The sequence below is a fragment of the Pristis pectinata genome, chromosome 18 (assembly GCF_009764475.1).
Source record: "Pristis pectinata isolate sPriPec2 chromosome 18, sPriPec2.1.pri, whole genome shotgun sequence".
NCBI lineage: Eukaryota > Metazoa > Chordata > Chondrichthyes > Rhinopristiformes > Pristidae > Pristis > Pristis pectinata.
The window spans coordinates 4,481,776-4,502,637 of record NC_067422.1 but is presented as its reverse complement, the minus strand read 5'-3'; the positions used below and the strand labels follow the sequence as shown (position 1 = coordinate 4,502,637).

General features: G+C 41.6%; 1 protein-coding gene across 1 annotated transcript in view; it reads left to right on the top strand.

The window, feature by feature from the left end:
* LOC127579975 (beta-2-glycoprotein 1-like) overlaps positions 1-17,496 on the top strand; it is a 41,091-nt gene extending 23,595 nt beyond the window's left edge. Inside the window, exons 4-8 of the mRNA XM_052033084.1 lie at positions 2,032-2,108; positions 4,328-4,519; positions 6,961-7,140; positions 10,140-10,334; positions 17,076-17,496. Coding sequence (XP_051889044.1) covers positions 2,032-2,108; positions 4,328-4,519; positions 6,961-7,140; positions 10,140-10,334; positions 17,076-17,140 — 709 coding nt within the window. The 3' untranslated portion in view covers positions 17,141-17,496. The remainder of the gene's footprint in view (positions 1-2,031; positions 2,109-4,327; positions 4,520-6,960; positions 7,141-10,139; positions 10,335-17,075) is intronic.
* Positions 17,497-20,862: the final 3,366 nt, after the last annotated feature.

Here is a 20,862-nt window from a genome sequence, read left to right as displayed (position 1 = left end):
AGAATGAATGGGAAAGTGAACTCCAGACATCTATACCTACAGAGACTTGGAAGAAAATTCTTCATTTAGTTAATACATCTTCAATGTGTGCCAGACATTCTTTGATACAGTTTAAGGTAGTTCACAGGACCCATATGTCGAAAGATAAGCTAGCTCATTTTTATCAACATATAAATCCTATATGTGACAGATGTAAATCGAATGTGGCTTCTTTAACACATATGTTTTGGTCCTATCCTCTTTTGGAAAAATATTGGAAAGATATTTTTAACATTATTTCAAATGTATTGAAGATTGATTTACAACTTCATCCTATCACTGCAATTTTTGGTTTACCAAGGATAGAATCTGGCCATCTATCTGCCTCCGCTAACCGTATGATTGCCTTTGTTACATTAATGGCCAAACGATCCATTTTGCTTAAATGGAAGGATCCAATACCCCCTACTACTTTTCAATGGTTCTCTCAAACTATATAATGTTTAAACTTGGAAAAAATTAGGAGTGGTACTGTTGATCCTTTGCTTAAATTTGAGGAAGTTTGGAGTCCATTTATTCAATATTTTCACGTGATATAGATCCCCTTATAATAACCTTTTGACTTAGAGGAATGGAGTTATGACATAATATTGCTCTGTTTCTATTGAGAAATTTTAGTCCAGTTTTTTTTTCTGTTTTTGAATTTTTTTTCTTTAGCTTAGTTTGGTTTGATATATTGTTTATAATTTTTCTTATTGTTTTGGGGATTTTTTTCTTTATTGTATATTTTATAATAAATCTTTTTCTTTTATATTATATTCATTCACTAATAGGTCATTGGATCTACAGATTTTTTTATGCTTTATTGTTCTTTATGATTATCGATGTCATGATTGTTCTCCTGATCTCTTTGTATTACATTAATAAACATTGAAATATTAATCTGTATTGATTTGAAAACTAATAAAAAGATTGAAAAAGAAAAAAGAAAAGAATTTGTGAAGTTCCATTTGGAGCTACATAAATGTGTATATCGACAAGACAAATATATCAGAACAAAACTAATGAGGTATTAACCCTGCTTTATAGCTCTTTGTGTCCCTTATGTGTGCCTGTCTCTTTTCTTGAAATTATTTTCTAGTTTTTAAAAAAATTTTGCTGGGTCACATACAAACTCTGATTGACAGGGAGTATAGCTCCTGTGTTTCTCCCTACCTTCTTACTAGGAAGCATGCAAACATGGGCTTGATGATACAATTGTTCATCCTGTTTCTATCGCCCCATCATAGGAATGGCTGGGCTTCTTTACACATTTAGTACCACCTGTGAGAAATTCATCCTTGGATTGAAAGCACTAAATGTTATTGTCACACCTGAGTATCAGAATCAGATTTATTATCACTGATTTATTATTTTACTCTGATTTTTAGAGTATTTTTAAATTAGGCTACATTTATTCAATGTAAGTGAATTACAACACACAGATGTTACTATGTGACATGTTTAATTAAAAAAATAACTTATATTTATAAAGTTCTTTCACAATCAAAGCACTTCAAAGCTAAAGAAATATTTTTTTGAAGTGGAGTCACAGCTATAATGGAGGATTTATGATAATTTGTAAATACTATGATCCCATAAGTAACAAAGTGATAATGACCAGATTATTGTGCTTTTAGTGATGTTGGTGGAGGATAAACATTACCTAGAACACCACAGAGTACTCTGTTGCTCACATCCTGAATAATACAATAAGATCTTTTAGAGTACTGGATCTGGGTTTGATACCTCATCGAAAACACATCATCTCTGAAACTGTAATATTCCCTCACAACTGCATTGCAGAATTGGCTCAGAATTTTGTTTTAAAGTCTCTGGAATGTGACTTGAACTACAAATCATTTGACTCAGAAGTGAGTGTATCCCAGTACGCCACAATTAATATTCTGACACACTCATGTCAATTTGCAGAAACTTCATGGTGAATTACAGAATACCTATTGTTTCCTCTGCCCTGTTTAACAGTTGGTAATCCTAATTTTACTTGCTCAGGTTCATTCTTAGAGGAAAAATGAACAGCACCTGCCAGGCTGATGGGACTTGGAGTGATCAGCAACAATTCTGTGAACGTAAGCATTTAGTATTCATGTTAAAAAGTGAGTTTAATCATTTTACTAAAGGCAGAGAAAAAGTACATCTTGTCTACAACTCATGAGCAATAGAGAGCAATAGAGAACAATAATTTACAGAAGAGTTGAATATAGGTCTTTTTCTGTGGATGAAGGCAATGGACCATTACTGGACCATTAGTTTCTGGGATATATTTGGAATTTATTTGCAAACAGTGACTTGGATTTTAACAAGAGTGAGGATAGATCATATGGTAGGGGGTGAAGTTGGGTCCAGGGTTGTGCGTGGTGACGTTTTGGACGGAAGGCCGAGAATCCAGGTTGCCTGCAGGCTTGGGAGTTTCACTCCACAGCATTTGCAGGCTTGTCTCCCAGATGGAACTAATCAGCAGGACTAGGTCCACAACTCCAGATGGGCTTGGGTTAGGGGGAGGTAGGAATGGTCGTGGTGGATTGAGGATGGCAATTGTGGTTATTGATTCTTGTACAGATTGTTTGATTGGTTAGCAGTGAGGGGATGGGAGCATTTCACTCCTGGGGCAATGTACGGTCCCAATTCCAACCATAAGATAGGTGTCCAATCTGAGGGTGCACTGACCTCGGGTGTGTGTCCCATCTCTGCTTAGAATCTTTGTTCGATTGGATAGGGGAATTTATTTTATCGGGGGAAAGGTACATTTGCAGGATGGGCGGGATGGATAGAGAATAATTCCTGCTCATCCCAGCCTACCAACATGCTGTGAGAAGATTTATCTTCCTGCGGAAAATATCCAGTTTTGTTTCCTATGGATCGGAAACCCAGCAGCCTAAAGTTAAACTTGAAAACAACTTAAATGTGAGGCAGTTCGCATGAAAACATTTAAAATGCTAACCTGTCCCCTGGGAGCTGATTAGTTCACTGCTCTATACTATCATTATTAAAACCAGAATTAGTGGGCTGGAATTAGAGTTGATCTGACCACAACCAATAATCCGACCACAACCAATCCACTTTTTATGAGTCTTAAAATCCAGCTCAATGTATCAAATACACTTTTCACAAAGATGCTGCTGTCACCACCCCTCCCCAGCACCATAACGAGCAAATATAAGATTTTTTTGTAAAAATAACCTGTCTTTTGCAATTCATTTTAAAAGATATATCATAACACAACTTAAGATATAATTGGGAGAACATCCTAGGAACAAATAAAAAGATCAACAATGTGAGGGAGTGGAGCTAATACCTGAAGTACATCAAATCCACCTGTGTACAGATCAGAACATGGGCGGGCACAGTAGTGTAATGTAACGCTATTACAGCGCCAGCAACCCGGGTTCAGTTCCGGCCACTGTCTGCAAGGAGTTTGTATGTTCTCACTGTGTCTGCATGGGTTTCCTCCGGGTGCTCCGGCTTCCTCCCACATTCCCAAGATGTATGGGTTAGGAAGTTGTAGTCATGCTATGTTGGCGCCAGAAGCTTGGCGACACTTGCGGGTTGCCCCCAGAACACGGTATGCAAAAGATGCATTTCACTGTGTTTCAATGTACATGTGACTAATAAAGATATCTTATCTTAATTTGTTGGTGACATCTAGCTGAGTGGAAAATTTGGGGCAAACAATGAGGTGTTGCACCTTCATTGTTTCCTGCTATATGGTACATGGTATACGTGAATGCAGATGTAAGAACCAGCCAACATTCTGTCTTCAAGAAGAGCTGGTTGGATAAATTATTATCAATTGTGGTAAAAACCACAATTGCAAATTTCTTGGAGCACACACAAAACCATATTTTAGCAAGATTCAAGAGAGGAATAAAGGTGATGGGCACAGGAGCAATACAAGTTTGACTAGGCAAAGACTGAGAGAAAGTTAACTCCCAAATCACGTCAGCTCTCATCCCACCTCCACCATCCTAATTAGCATCCAAATCAGGGACAACATTAGCAAAATAATGGGAGAAGTTCAAGTGTCCAACCTTTAAACCAGCAAATGATATTCCGTGAAGCAGGCAATAAAGGAAAAGAATATTTAGACTGGCTGTAAAGTGATAATGTCAGAATTGTAGGATGTTATATGAAACTAGTAGCCGGGCAGACTTCCAAGATACCCGGCAAGGAAAATTAATCTAATAATTCAGACTAATGAGTGTAGCCTTGGACCAGTTTTGGCAGGCAGTGTTCACTCTTTGTACTCTCAATGCAAATGATGCTTAACTCTCTTTTGTTTCTTCCACAGCCGTGCAATGTTCACCCCCAACTGTACCAATAAATGGGAAAGTCAAATTTCATCCAACACACCGGCCCAATAACATTTCTGTCTTTGGTGACGTGATTACGTATGAATGCATGCAAGGCCTGGCTTTGATTGGAAATGAAACGGGCTTCTGCCAAGCCAATGGAAAATGGTCAAATGCACCTCAATGTAAAGGCAAGTATGTCTGACGACTAAATATTATGGCAGAGTTCTCCATCCTCAAAGACACTTGGACAGGTGCATAGATAGGAAATGCTTAACAGGATGTGGGCCAAACGCAGGCAAATGGGACTAGCTTTTATGGGCATCTTGGTCTTCATGGACCAGTTGGGCAAAAGGGCCTGCTTCCGTGCTGCATGACTCTATGACTCTCCACGTTGCTCTAAAACATGGATTATTAAAAAAATCCAGAATGTAACTCATCTGGAATGTAATACAAATGACTAGAGATTTATATTATGGGATTGTTTTATTGCTGATATTCTGACTACTTCTTAACAGTTAAGAGCAACATACAAGGAGCTGGAGGAACTCAGCAGGTTAGGCGACATCCATGGAGGGAAATGGATAGTCGATGTTTTGGGTTGAGACCCCTTATCAGGGCTAGAAAGAAGGGAAGGGGGCATAGCCAGTATAAAGAGGTGGGGGGAAAGGGTGGAGCGAGAGCTGGCGGGTGATACGTGGATCCAGGTGAGGGGGTTGATAGGCAGGTGAGGGAGGGGGGAGACTGGGAATATTAACAGTTAGAGTTCTTTCCCCCCACATTTTATTCCAAGATATCAAATTTAACAAATTGATTACAAACTGGAGCAAGAAAACTGGCAACATTTAACAATCAACAGGGTCCAAGTTGAATTAGTATTTTTATATTAAAAAATTAGCACTGCTGTATATTCACAACACAGCTTTAAGGGGGAGGGAGTGTATCTTGACACACAATCATGTATTGTCGTAATAGTAATTTAACATCTCCAGGTAACATTATGTGATAAGGGAAAAGGAGTCAAAATCCAATCCCAGCAGGTTGCCTTTCTGTTTTATCAAATTGTCTCTATTGTATCAATAATGATGCCCATTTTCATTAACAGAAACTCAGCCCTCTCCTTACATGAGGGTTTTCGAAGGGTCTGTGTGAGAGAACCTTTAGCAAAAGTATCTAAGGAAGGGATCAAGATTGATTAATATTTTTCAAGTTTTAAGAAGAATCAATTCACCATTCTCTGACAGGCAAATGGGGTTTAATATTTAATCTATATTTCATATATAGTGGACAATTTATTCCAGAATTAGGATATGCCAATGGTTTGATCCAAGGAAAAGGCCTCACAGATGGTGTTATAACGTACTTCAGCAATATTTCAAATTGAACCACAATGAGCACATCTTGGTTAGTAACAGGCAACATCTATTGACAAGGCCCACTCAGTTTATGGACTATAATGTGAAATATGTACTTTAACAGAGGGACATCCAATGTGTGAGGGTCTCAATAAGATTAATGAGGACCAATCCTAAAGCCATGGTACAAACCAATGCCAACTGTTGAGAAGATAAAAGAATGGTCCAAAAAAAAAATAAAAGAATTTCACATTTTTTAAATGGTGGAAAATTGTATAATGTTGATGTTTAAAGGACCTGAGTGTCCTTGTACATAATCACTAAAGGCTAACACACTGGTGCAGCAGGTAATTAGGAAAGCAAGTGATATGTTGGCTTTTATTGCAAGATGCTTTGAGTAGACGAGTAAGGATTTATTGCTCCAGTTAATATGGGGCTTTGGTGTCCTTACCTAAAAAAAGGTATACATTCGATAAAGGAAGCATTACAAAGATTCAATGGAATGCTTCCTGAAATAGCAGGTCCACCATACAAGGTGAAATTGAGTAAACCATTCTCTAGAGTTGATAAGAATGAGATGTACCAAACTCTTAGAGAGCTCAACGGGGCAGATGTGAATAGGATGTTTTCCCTAAGGAGCCTAGAACCAGGAGTCTCAAAATTAGTGGTAGGCCATTTAGGACTGAAACGAGGAGAAGTTTCCTCACTTAGAGGGTGGCGAATCTTGGGAAATCTTTCCCACTGCTGTGGAGGCTCAGTCATTGAATACACTCAAAACAGGGATCGATTGATTTCTGGATATTAGGGGAATCAAAGAATATGGATATAGCAGGAAAATGGTTTTAAGATAAAAGATCAGTCACGAGCTTGCTGAAAGGTGGGGCAGGCTTTAGGCAGCTGAATGGCCTTCTCCTGCACCAGTAGGTTGTTGGCTATTCACTTCCAGCTAATTTATTTATATACACAGTCTAGCAACTGTTGATAACTAGTTCAATAGGAGAGATTAAGAAATGGTGTGGCATCACACAGCAATGCAAAAGGTACAATGGCATTGGTTTAACGCCAGTATACGTTTATAAATTTCCTACCTGTTATATGACCCAGGCATCTCTGGCAGACTGCTATACCGCATAAACCGGTGCACAGGGTATGACCAACAATTGTGTCAGATACCAAAAAGGAAATACGGCCAGAGCTTTTGTATAATGACAAACACTAGTAATATCATAAAGTCTAACAAATTCAAGTCATGTTACAAGCTATTTTTTGTACCATAGAAGTGAAATGCCCACCTCCACCAAAAATAGTGAATGGATTTATGGTATTTGCCTTTAAAAACAAATATAATTTTGGAGAGTCTGTTGAGTATGGCTGCATTCCAAATTATGTCCTGGATGGTCCAAGGGAAGTAACATGCCAGAAGACAGCGCGATGGACTGAGATACCCAGCTGTCAAGGTGAGAGAAGCTTAAAATGATGGTGGAACAGAAAGCTAGAATCAAGTTAATTGTCTATAATACACATATAAAATTCATTATGTCTCAGGATGTTGAGGTGACAACAGAGCATTTTTGACTGTAAGAAAAAATGTATTTAAACTAATATACCTTCTGTCCTGCAATTACAATGATGTAAATGTCTTCTCAGATATAAAATTAAAACCTGATCCAAACTTAATCTAACCATGGCCAATCAGAATGCAATCAGAACCTGAGGACATCATTTTTTCAACACCCAATCCAACCGTTACAGTAAATATAAAAATCTCAAATATACCATTGATCTGTTTGAGGAAGAAGCAACAAACTCTGTTCAAGAACAGAGGACACATACATAAGTACAAAGCAAGTTATCCTGGCCTTAAAGGGACAAGCATGGTAAGGCCCAATCCAAATCCAGATGTCTTAAAGTGTACACACAATTCAACCAAATGCAACACTCATTACTGTAGTTGCCAATCTGAAGTAATAAACAATATAGCATTTTTGATCCTGGCTAGATAGGGTTGCCAAGGTCTATATTTCTGTATAGTTTATTTTTTCCAAATCGCTTCCAGTATGAATGATGCTACTGACAAATTTACAACCACCCCAATGTCTGCATTATAAAATGTTGTTTTGAGATCTCGAGCTTGTAACATCCTTCATGGAACTAACAGTTGGAAGAGCAGAAATTTCTTCATATTAAGTATTAGGAAGAACAACATCATTGATTCTGATTCCATTACAAATCCCACTTCCTAAACACTGATTCCATCTCTTGGAAGTTTTCAGAGGCTCATCAGATTGTTCACAATCTTGATATGACCGAGTGATAACCTGCCAAATTTTTTTAATTCATTTTTTGGGATCTGGGCATCAACGGCAACTCCAGCATTCATTGCCCATCCCTAATACCCTTAAAATGCTTGGCTTGCGAGGCCAGTTCAGAGGGCATTTAAGAGTCAACCACATTGGTGGGCTTGGAGTCGTATGGAGGCCAGACTGATTAAGGATGGTAGATTTCCTCCACTAAAAAACATCAGTGAAGTAAATAGATTTTTTCCACAATCCAGTAGTTTTGTGCTAATCATTACTATGTATTTTTAAATTCCAAATTATGAATTGAAAAGTATCTGTGATGCCCCAACACCAACAACTCATGCCTCTGTAAAATTTTCACCAACAGACAGCCTCAGTCTATCTACTACTGAAATCCTCATCCATGCATTTAAGGTGAGAGGGGGAAAGTATAAAGGAGATGCGTAGGTGCCTGGAATGGGCTGTCAGAGGTAGTGGTGGAAGCAGATATGATAACAGAATTTAAGAGGCTGTTAGATAGACACATGAATATGCAGGGAATGGAGGGATATGGATCATGTACAGGTGGAAGAGATTTAATTTAATTCAGCATCATGTTCGGCACAGACATCGTGGATCAAAGGGACTGTTCTTGTGCTGTACTGTTCTACGTCTGTGTTCTATCTGCACTTGACCATTCCAAAATTTTCTGAACTAGTCTCCCATCTTCCTCTCTCCACTCATACAAAATTCTGAGCTCCACAACCTAACCTGTGTCACACTCCATTCACCCATCACCTCTGTGCTCACTGAGTACAGCTATGAGTAGAACAATCTCATCAGTAGCATCCTCTGTTTTTTCCACAAAGTCCTGCCAACTATTCTCTCCCAAATACCTATCTAGTTCCCTTCTGAAGACACCGATTGATTTTGTGTCTAGTTCCCCTTAGAGCAATGAACATAATGGCACTCTGTGTAATGAAGTTTCTCTATGTATTGCCCTTGTATATTCTGTCGTAAGTTTCAAGTCTGTGTCTCCTGGTCTTTGAACCATCCATTAATATGAATAGCTTCCCTTTGTCTACCTTAACACTGGGGGAGCTGCCTCATGTTTGTCCTCACATTAACTTCATAATTGTACTTACTTTCTATGGCCACATGGCTCCTAACATCCCTTGGTGTTGCTGTCATGGCCCATCCACAAAAAAAGCACTGGTCCATGAGTGGTGGAAACCAAGGCCCTGCTTGTGAACCATCTGGTGGCCTTCTGACAACTCGTGCTTTCAAAGGTCTTTCCCACTGTTTCTAAATGCAAATATCATATAACATGTCTATATATAAGTGTGTGTGTGTGTGTGTGTGTGTGTGTGTGTGTGTGTGTGTGTGTGTGTGTGTGTGTGTACATATATATATATATATATATATAATATATATATACACACACAACAAATGTCATATGCATAATTGAAAAACATAAATAACTTTAAAAAAATTTTGAAAAGTAATTTGAAAACCACATTAAGTAAATTAAATAAGAACAATAATATTAGTTGAAATAAAGTAAAAAACAGAATACCTCTACTTACCTTGTTAGTGAAGGAGACAACATCCATTCAAATGAGTGGGGCAGCATTACATACGCAGAAATCAGGAACTGCATCAGTTCATACTGTGGTTAGCCAGTGGTTCTCTATTCCAATTTTATGTGTTCGCCCATAGCTGCTAAGGCTCTATGATTTGCAAATTTCCACCAAAATCTCTCTCTCTCTCCCCCAACCAGTCTCTCTCTTCCTTTAAAAGAGACTTCATAAATCCTTTTGACCAACCTTTTGCTCATCTTGTCCTAACATATGCTTACTTGGCCCAGTGTCAAACTTTGTTCGATGGCAGTTCTGTGAAGTGCCTTCGGACACTTCCTAAGTTAAATGTGACATATAAATGCAAATTGCTCTTGTTATTTTGATATTATAACCCCAAATTCCTAGTGAACACAAATACAGGCCATCAAAATGATAACATGGTGATAGTTAGATTGATGTGATGGGCAGGAGTCAGATATTATGTTCCAATTTTTCTTTTCCCTGTGATATCATGATTGAATTAGATGGCTAACAATGAACTCATCAGTAATACATCTGAAACAAAATTTGTCAGTAAGATGTGCTTTTATTTTCTAGCTCCTTGCACTATATCTATAAGGGGTCGTATATTCTACAATGGGAAAAAAATCTGGTCAGAAAATCTCCCAGATAAGAGAATACTGCACAGAGAAAGAGTGGCTTTTTACTGCTACGACAAACAAAGAAAATGTGGATACCCAGTCCTGACTCAGTGCATTGACAGCAGACTTCAAATTCCTTCATGCTATCAAGGTGAGAGTGATTTTAGGTATAAAGAAGTATGAAAATTTCTCATGCTTTATTTTATGACAGTTCAATTATATTTCATTGATTTAAATGTTTGCATGAAGGTCTCAGATCTAGTCTGTGCAGATGTCTGTGGAACACAAGGATTGCACCCCAGTACTGCACCATTTACACCCTGGTTCAGTGGATAACCATTATATTTGCTCCCATTGGTTTCTCCACAGTAAATGACATTATTTTCCTCATGGATTGTTGGCATGGCCAACTTTTGCCGACCATTTCTAGATGGCCCCGCAAAGATTGTGGTGAACCACCTTCTTGAATGCTGTAGTCCTATCTATCTCAGAAAATAGAACATAGAACAGTACAGCACAGTACGGGCCCCTTGGCCCACGATGTTGTGCCAACCTATACAAAGCTATTCCACGATCAATCTAACCCTTCCCTCCAACAGGGCCCATAACCCTCCATTTTTCTTACATCATGTCCCTATCTAAGAGTCTCTTAAATGTCCCTATTATTTCAGCCTCCACCACCACCACCCCTGGCAGTATGTTCCAGACACCCATCATTCTCTGTGTAAAAAAAATACTTCTGACATCTCCGCTAAACTTTCCTCCACTTACCTTAAACTGATGTCCTCTGGTATTGGCCATTGCCACCCTGGGAAAAAGGTACTGGCTGTCCACTTTATCTTTGTTTCTCATAATCTTATACACCTCTATCAAGTTGTCTCTCATCCTCCGTTGATTCAAACAGAAAAGCCCAAGCTCACTCAATCTTTCCTCAAAAGACATGTTCTCTAATCCTGGTAAATTTCCTCTGCACCCACTCTGAAGCTTTCACATCCTTCCAACAATGAGGTGACCAGTACTCCAAGTGTGGTCTAACCAGAGTTTTATAGAGCAACATTACCTTGTGGCTCTTGACCTCAATCCCCTGACCAATGAAGGCCAGCACATTATAGGCCTTCTTAACCACCCTATCAACCTGCAAGGCAACTTTGAGGGATCTATGGACTTGGACCCCAAGAATCCCTCTGTTCCTCCACACAACTAAGAATCCTGCCATTAACATTGTACTCTGCCTTCAAGTCCGATCTTCCAAAGTGTACCACTTCACACTTTTCTGGATTGAACTCCATCCGCCACTTCTCCGGCCAACTCTGCATCCTGGCTATATCCCGTTGTAACCTTTGACAACCTTCTACACTATCCACAACACTTCCAACCTTCATGTCATCTGCAAACTTACTAACCCATCCCTCCACTTCCTCATCCAAGTCAGTTATAAGAATCATAAAGAGCAGGGGTCCCAGAACAGGTCCCTGCAGAACCGCACTAGTCACCGACATCCAGTCGGAATACTTTCCATCTCCTACCACCCTCTGCCTTCAGTGGGCAAGCCAATCCCAAACCCACACAGCCAAGTCTCCATGCATCCCGTGCCTCATGACTTTCTGGATGAGCCTACCATGGGGAACCTTATCAAAAAGCTTTACTAAAATCCATATACACCACATCCACTGCTCTACTTTCATTAATTTGTTTTGTTACCTCCTCAAAAAACTCAATTAGGCTTGTGAGGCATGACCCACCCCTCACAAAGCCATATTGACTATCCCTAATAAGAATATGCTTCTCCAAATGCTCATAAATCCTGTCCTAAGAATCGTCTCCAATAGTTTGCCCACCACTGATGCAAGACTCACTGGTCAATAATTCCCAGGATTATCCTCTGGTGCCACTCCTGTAGCCAAGGAGGATGCAAAGATCATCATCAATGCCCCAGCAATCTCTTCCCTCACTTCCCACAATAACCTGGGGTATATCCCATCCGGTCACGGGGACTTATCTAACCTAATGTTTTTCAGAAGTTCCAACACTGCCTCTTTCTTAACCTTGACATGCTCCAGCACATTAGCCTGTTCTACGTTGACCTCACATTTGTTAAATTCCCTCTCCCTTGGTGAGCACTGAAACAAAGTATTCATTAAGGACCTCCCCTACCTCCTCCTCCACCTCCATGCACGTTTCCTCCTTTATCCCTGAGTGGTCTTACTCTCACTCTAGTCAACCTCCTGTTCTTCATGTATGTGTGGAATGCCTTGGGGTTTTCCTTAATCCTACTCACCAAGGCCTTCTCATGTCCCCTTCTAACTCCTCTGTCCTTTCTTAAGCTCCTTTCTGGCTACCTTATAACTCTCAAGAGCCCTGCCTGATGTTTGCTTCCTAAACCTTAAGTATGCTTCCTTCTTCCTCCTGACTAAACGTTCCACCTCTCTGTCAACTATGGTTCCTTCACCCACCATCCTTTCCCTGCCTCAGTGGGACAAACCTATCCAGAGCTCCATGCAAGTGTTCCCTAAACAACCTCCACATTTCTGCTGTGCCTTTTCCTGAGAACATCTGTTCCCAATTTATGCCCCCAAGTTCCTGCCTAATACCATCATAATTAGCCGTCCCCCAATTAAAAACTTACCCATATCGTCTGCTCCTATCCTTGTCCATGGCTATGCTAAAGGTCAGGGAGTTGTGGTCACTATCTCCGAAATGCTCGCCCACCAAGAGGTCTGTCACCTGACCAGGTTCGTTGCCTAGTACTAGATCCAGTATGGCCTTTCCTCTCGTCAGTCTGTCCACATACTGTGTCAGGAATCCTTCCTAGACACACCGAACAAAATCTGCCCCATCTAAATCTTTTGCACTAAGGAGGTGCCAATCAATATTAGGGAAGTTGAAGTCACCCATGAAAATAACCCTGTTATTTTTATACCTTTCCAAAATCTGCCTATTTATCTGCTCCTCAGTGCCCCGGTGGCTATCGGTGGGCCTATAGAATACTCCCAATAGAGTGATTGCTCCCTTCCTGTTTCTGATTTCCACCCACACTGACTCAGTGGACGATCCCTCCATGATGTCCTCCCTTTCTGCAACTGTGAGTTACTTTCCCTGATTAACAAAGCCACTCCCCCACCTTCTTTTACCTCCCTCCCTATCCCTTTGAAACATCTAAACCATGGAACATCAAGCAGTCAATCCTGCCCTTGTGACAGCCAAGTCTCTGTAATGGCCACAACATCATAATTCCATGTACTTCTCCATGCTCTAAGGTCATCACCCTTATTTTTAATACTTCTCACATTAAAGTAAACACATTTTAGTCCATCCAACTGATTGCATTTACACCCTATCCATTGCCTATGCTTCCTCACAGTCTCTCTGTACATTGCATCTACCCTTACACCAACTACCCCATCATCTGACCTTACACTCTGGTTCCCCTCCCCCTGCCAAGAAGAGACTAGTTTAAAGTCTCTTCTGATGGGGTTATAGCATCGTGGTCGGCACAGATATTGTGGGCCAAAGGCCTGTTCCTGTACTGTTCTATGTACTATTATTTTAATTTATCAATTCATGGCTTCTTTGGACTCTCTAATGCGTTTCAGCAAGTCAGGGTAGGTCTGCTGTACCTGGTAATGTGCCTTGATTTGCCAAACCAAAGAGATGTGCCTAGGTACTTCAAATTAAGATGATAGGACATAGAACATAGAACAGTACAGCACAGGAACTGGCCCACAATATCCCTGCTGACCAAGATGCCAATTTAAACTAATCCCATCTGTCTGCGCGGTCTATATCCATTCATTCCCTGCCTGTTCACATGCCTGTCTACATGCCTCTTAAACATTGTTATGAGATCTGCTTCCACCACCAGCCCTGGCAGCACCTTCCAAGCATCTACCACTCTCTGTGTAAAAAGAAAATATTGCCTCTTAAATCTCCTTTAAACTATTCCCCTCTCATCAAACTCCATGTCGACCTCGTTGGTCCTCTGCCAGTTTCAAGAGGAGCCCGGTACTTCCTTACCATCGTGGGCCAGTTCATGAGGTGGACAGAGACGACCCCTCTGTCCGACATCACGACTGATTCTTGTGCCCGGGCACTGCTCACAACGTGGATCTCACGTTTTGGTTGACTGTCTACCCTATCAATGTCTCTCATTATTTTATAAATTTTCATCAGGTCTCCAATGAGCCTGTGACAATCCAGAGAAAACAATCTGGAGTTTTCTCAAACTCTTGTTGTAGCTATTGTTCTCTAATCCCGGCAATATCTTGGTGAACCTATTCTGCACCCTCTCCAAAGCCTCCACATCCTTCCTGTAATGCTGTGACCAGAACTGCACACTATCCTCCAAATGTGGCCTAACCAAAGTTTTATACAGCTACATTTGCTGTTAACAATTACATTACTTCTGGGTTATTTTACTCCTCTCCTCATGAGAGGAAAGGTCGTTGAGGAAGGTCTGATTGGATACTCACTGGAAATGAGAGGTGAAGGAAACAGGATTCTTAGAGGGATTGACTGGGTAGATGATGAGAGGCTGAGGATCTCGAATTGGGGGCACAGTTTCAGAATGGGGTTTAAAACTTAGATTTCTTCATTCAAATGGTTGTCAGTCTTTGAATTGTCAATCTCAGAGGGCTGTAGTTGCTCAATTGTTGAGTATAGAAGCCTGTAGAAACCAAAGGAGGCACAGGAAATGAAACTGGGCAGGTTGTGGAACACTCTGAGAACAGTAACCATAATTTTGTAAGTTTCAGGAGTTGTGGAAAGGGATAATATTGGTCCTCAAGTTAAGGTCCTAAATTGGGGGAAGACTGATTTCAATAGCATGAGAGAGGATCTGGGAAAATAATATTGGGAGCAGATGCTTGTGGGTAAAATTACGTTTGACAAGTGAGATTCTTTTAAGAGTTTGTACCATGTTCCAGTAAGAATAAAAGGTAAAGATGGTATGATTAGAGAATATTTGATGACAAGTGACTTTGAAGTTTTGATCAGGGAGATAAAAAGAAACATACAACAGGTATAGGTAACTGGAATCGAGGGAGTCTGTTGAGGAATATAGCTGTAGGAGAGAACTTAAGAAAGAAATTAGGAGAGCATAGAAGGGCCATGAAATATTGGCAAGTAAGATCAAGGAGAGTCCCAAGACATTCTTTAAGTAAATAAGGAGCAAGGGGGTAGCCAGGGAAAGAGTGGGTCCACTTTGGACCAAAATGGTAAGCTTTATGTGGATGAGGTCCTTGATGAATACTTCTCATCTGCATTCACCAAGCAGAAGGATGTTGAAGATCCTGAGTTCAGGGAGATGCAAGTAGATAGTCTGGAGCATTTTAGTCTTTAGAAGGGGGTGGTGTTAGATGTTCTGGAATGCATAAGCATTGATAAATTCCTAGGGTCGGATGAGATCTATCTCAGGATGCTATGAGAAACAAAGAAGGAGACAGCTGGGGTCCTGACAGAGATTTTTGCTTCTTCATTAGCCACAGATGAGATATCAGAAAATTGGAGGATAGCAAATGTTGTTTCTTTATCCAAAAAGGGCAACAGGGATAAACCAGATAACTACAGGCCAGTGAGCAATACATCAACGGTAGAGAAATTATTGGAGAAAATTCGAAGGGAGAGAATCTATGTACATTTGGAAAGGCTGGGACTGATCAAGGGATAGTCAGCAATGGCTCTGCGCAAGGGAAATGCTATCTCACTAATTCGATTTTTTTGACAAGGTAACGAAGAAGATTGATAAAGGCAGGTAGATCTTTTATCAATATGGACTTTAGTAAGGCATTTGACAAGGTTCCGCATGGTAGGCTGGTTCAGAAGGTTAAGGCACATGGGATCCAAAGCAAGCTGGCTAATTGGATCCAAAATTAGCTTGGTGATAGTTGGCAGAGGGTAGTGGTGGACGCTGATTTTCTGATTGGATGTCTGTGACCAGTGGTGTACTGCAGGGATCGGTGCTGGGACACTTGTTGCTTGTGATATAATTGTTGAAAGTTTCTTTCACACAGAGGGTGATTGATATCTGGAGCTCACTGCTAGAGGAGGGGGTAGAATCAGATACAATCATTATGTTTAAGAGACAGGCATTTGAATAGGCAAGGCAGAGAAGGATACAGGCCTAATACTGGCAAATTGGATTAGCATAGATGGGCCAAAAGGTTAGCATAGCCTTCTGAACTCATAGAAGGATTCTCAGTGAGTCTCAGTTATGACATTACACCAATGTCTTATTAATGCCAGAACCACTGCCAGAATCCACAACTTTCCAAGATAACAAGCCCAGAGAACTTGGGGCTCCCCTTTGGAGAGTGGCAGAAGAAAAAGAGTATAAGGAAATCCGGTGGAATTCACCTCATACATCTTGAGGTGTAACCTGTCTCTGCTCACCCAGGATTAAATGAAATTTTGGGCTACGAATTTTATTACACACACCTGTCTCCAACATTTGGAAAAGGTTCCACAGTCTTCAACTTCAGGCTCCTACAAGTTCTGCTCTCCTGGTGGTGGAGCAAGCTCTTCAGAATTTCAAGTGCCTTATGTTCATTAATATTCTGTGGGATCATTCACACAGTGTTATAGCTATGTGTAGCTTTAACCAAAGCAGGAGATAATTTATGCCTGCATGCCTTGCACAAGCTCCCATTTTAATGCCATGGAATAGGGAGGTGGGCTGGTATATTAAGAGTTGAACACGTTTATATGGATAATTTCAAAAAGGACAAAAGAATGCATGCAGACATAGAATTTGCAATGAACTAGTTGGCAGAGACAGATCTGGCAAGACAGCTATGGAGTGACAGGTGGAGAAGTGCGTCTTCTCGGGATGTTGCTGAAGAAATAAAAATGTAATCTAATTGTTATGAACTCAATTACCTTCTTCATTTCTTTGCAGAACCCTCATATTTAACCTACCAGGTTAGAGCCAAATCACTTCCATCAGAGATAAAACAATGTTAAAGCAGGTGCTCTGCAACCACTGCCATCAGCCAAGTATCATTTACAAGGGATATATGATTCCACCAGTGATTCAAAGTTCACTTATATCACAATTGGTTACATAATACTCGTAAGATTGTGGGTGCAGCAACTAATCTTTTTTTGGACAGATTATGGATGATTTTCCTATCAGAGATCACTTCAGCTGTCATATACTGAAACAGTGGTAAATATCAGTGTTTGGTATTTTTATTTGCGACTTGTTTGTCACCAAAATCCACATTTAAATACATTCCTTGGGAATGACACTGCAGCATAAATTATAGTTTGGTTGACATGTGAAATCATTACAACTATTAAAATCTATGTAAATTGAACTCCAAATCTTGGTTTCTTTGACATGTAATGATGGATCTGTGTTCCTTGGATCAATGCACTGTTTTCACTAATCTATGTTTTTCATCATTATGGCGGGTGCTTGATTATGATTAGCTTGTTTAAACCTGGTGAAGGAAAGGGAAACAGAAATCTTTTTAAGATTTTGCTTTATCCTTCCAATATACTTATGGTCCTCGAGCACCTTGACATATGGCTTTTCTTCCTGCATGAGATTACTAGAGTATAAAGGCAATTTATTCCATTGTGGGGATCATAACCAAATGAGATCCTGTTTTCAAATTTCAGTTCCATCTTAGACATTCCCTTGGATTAATCTTGCTAGTTTCTATTGTGAACAGACACTTTCCTCTCACATTCAAGAATCTGCTTTCACTGCATAATAACCACAGCACTCAAAAATCTCTACACCATGCAGGATAGAGCAAAGGACTGGGTTGTCACTCCACCACTCTAAACATTCAACCACTCCAGAACCAGTGTACTGTAGCCACAGTGTGTGCCAAGTACAAAGTGAACTGCAGTTCCATAAGAACAAAAGAAATAGGAGTAAGCAATTTGGTTCCTTGTGCCTGCTCTGCCTTTCATGGCTGATCATTTACCACAGTACCACATTTTTTTTTCTTTACACATTTTTACACAGTATCTTTTTTTTAGCATCTTTTTATATATAAAAAGTGATTCATCGATTGGACTAGGTGCAGCGGCCGGCGTCCATTACAGGGGGACAGCTGGTGCGGTCTCACTCCGGCGGATGGATGTTGGGTAGATGGAACTCGTCAGCTTGGGAAGGAATTCCATCTAAGAGAGGGAAAACTCTGATTTCAAACCTCTGCTGCCTTGCGGTCATACCCACTCATGGGAAAGGCTACGGGAGTAAACCCTGAGGACAAATCTGGAGCTGGAGTCCGTAAAGCAGTTCAACGTTGTCTTCAACCTCGTTCTGGCAACACCTGCGATGACACTGGTGCCAAGCTGTATTGCCTTTTTGCCTTTCCCTTGGACAACGTTGGTGGCATGGAGAGGGGAGACCTACTGCATGGGCAACTGCCGGTCTTCCATACAACCTTGCCCAGGCCTGCACCCTGGAGAGGGCACTTCAGCGTTGCCTCACCGCAACGGCACAACACGGAAAGCAGCAGATTACCGGTTATAAGCCTGCGCTCGATTGGCGTAGAGCAAGGCGCCAGGGGTTGCTTTCAACAGAGGGAGAGACCATCACGTCTCACTGGACAGCTACTGCCCGCCTTAAGCTGGGCAGCCCCCAGCCAATTAGGTACTGTCCCACCACAGTCCACCTGCTCCACTGGGGGTGTGGGGCTTAGGGATACAAGTATCCCGAACTGCGGACTGCAAACACTGCAGCAGGCACAACAAGACGACAAAAAAAGAAGCCAGCACTCAGACTAGGAGGCTGGAATGTACAGACCATGACCACTGGTATATCAGATGACCTTCGGGAGATCAGCGACTCATGCAAGACAGCAGTGATTAACAACGAACTGCTGAGACTCCAAGTGGACATCACAATGCTCCAAGAGACATGTCTCGCAGGATTGGGAACCCTACGTGAGAGAGACTATACCTTCTTCTGGCAGGGCAAGGGCTCAGATGAGACCAGAGAGCATGGTGTCGGCTTTGCAGTGAAGAACTCGCTGCTGAAGATGGTGGAGCCTAGCGAGAAAGGGACAGAGCAGATTTTCTCACTACGACTCCACACATCCGATGGGCCTGTCAACCTCGTCAGCGTCTATGCCCCAATCCTCTACTCTACACAAGACGCAAAGGATGAGTTCTACGATCAGCTCTCAATGACAATACAGGAAATCCCAAGTTAGGAACAGTTGCTGCTACTTGGTAACTTCAATGCCAGAGTGGGCACCGACCACGACTCCTGGCCTAGCTGCCTGGGGCGGTATGGGTTTGGCAACGTGAACAATAAAGGGCAACGACTGCTCGAGCTTTGCATGCTCCACGAATTGTGTGTCACTAACACCTACTTCCAGACCAAAACTCAGCATAAAGTGTCTTGGAGACATGCCCGCTCGAAACATTGGCATCAGCTAGACCTGATAATCACAAAACACCGCCACCTGAGAAACATGCTCATGACTCGCGCACGGACCACTCTCTGGTTTGCTGCAAGATCAGACTTCAGCCAAAGAAGATGCACCATGCCAAGCCTCCAGGCAAGCAGCACATCGACGCTAGTAAGACCCAACGCCCAGACAAAGCGGCGGAGTTCATCAAATCACTGGAGGACGCTCTCCTTGCGGACCCACCAGAAGGGGATGCTCGGCAGAGATGGGAATCTCTCAGGGATACTATCCACAGCACTGCACTCAAGGCCTTTGGGAAGAAACGGGGCAAAACACAGGACTGGTTCGAAGTGAGCTCAAGTAAGCTCACCACTGTCATCGAGGCAAAGCGTGTTGCACTACTAGAGCACAAACGCCACCCCACCCAGGCAACAATGTAAGCGCTAAGGACAGCAAGAAGCAGGGCTCAGAAAACAGCCAGATGTTGTGCAAATGACTACTGGCTACAACTCTGCGAAAGCATCCAGTCATCATTTGACACAGGCAACATCCTTGGAATGTATGAGGGGATCAAGAAAGCCAATGGTCCAACCCAGAGCAAGTCAGTACCACTGAAAACCAAAACAGGCGAGACCATCAAAGACAAAGGCAAGCAGATGGAGAGATGGGTGGAGCATTACTCTGAACTCTACTCCAGGGAAAACAGCATCTCGGACAGCGTGCTAGATGCCGTGGAATGCCTGCCTATCATGGAGGAACTGGATGCACTGCCGACTGCCGAAGAGCTGAGTAAAGCCATCAACAGCCTGCCCACTGGGAAGGCACCTGGATTGGACGGCATTCCACCAGAGGCCATCAAGTGCGCAAAGGGTGTCCTAACAAACCACCTGCACGAGCTACTCTGCCAGTGCTGGAAAGAGAGCATACTGCCACAGGACATGAGAGACTGCAGCATTGTCACCCTATATAAGAATAAAGGGGACAGAAGTGACTGTAACAACGACAGGGGGATCTCTTTGCTGAGCATCATTGGGAAAGTTTTCGTCCATGTGGTCCTGAACAGACTGCAGAAAATCGCTGAAAGGGTATATCCCGAATCTCAGTGTGGCTTCAGGTCAGAACACTCTACAATCGACATGATCTTCTCCCTTCGACAGCTACAAGAGAAATGCAGAGAGCAAAGACAACTGATCTACGTTGCTTTCATTGACCTCACGAAGACCTTCGACCTTGTGAGCAGAGACGGCCTGTTCAGAATCCTCACCAGGATTGGTTGTCCCTCGAGGCTCCTCAGGATAGTTCAGTCAT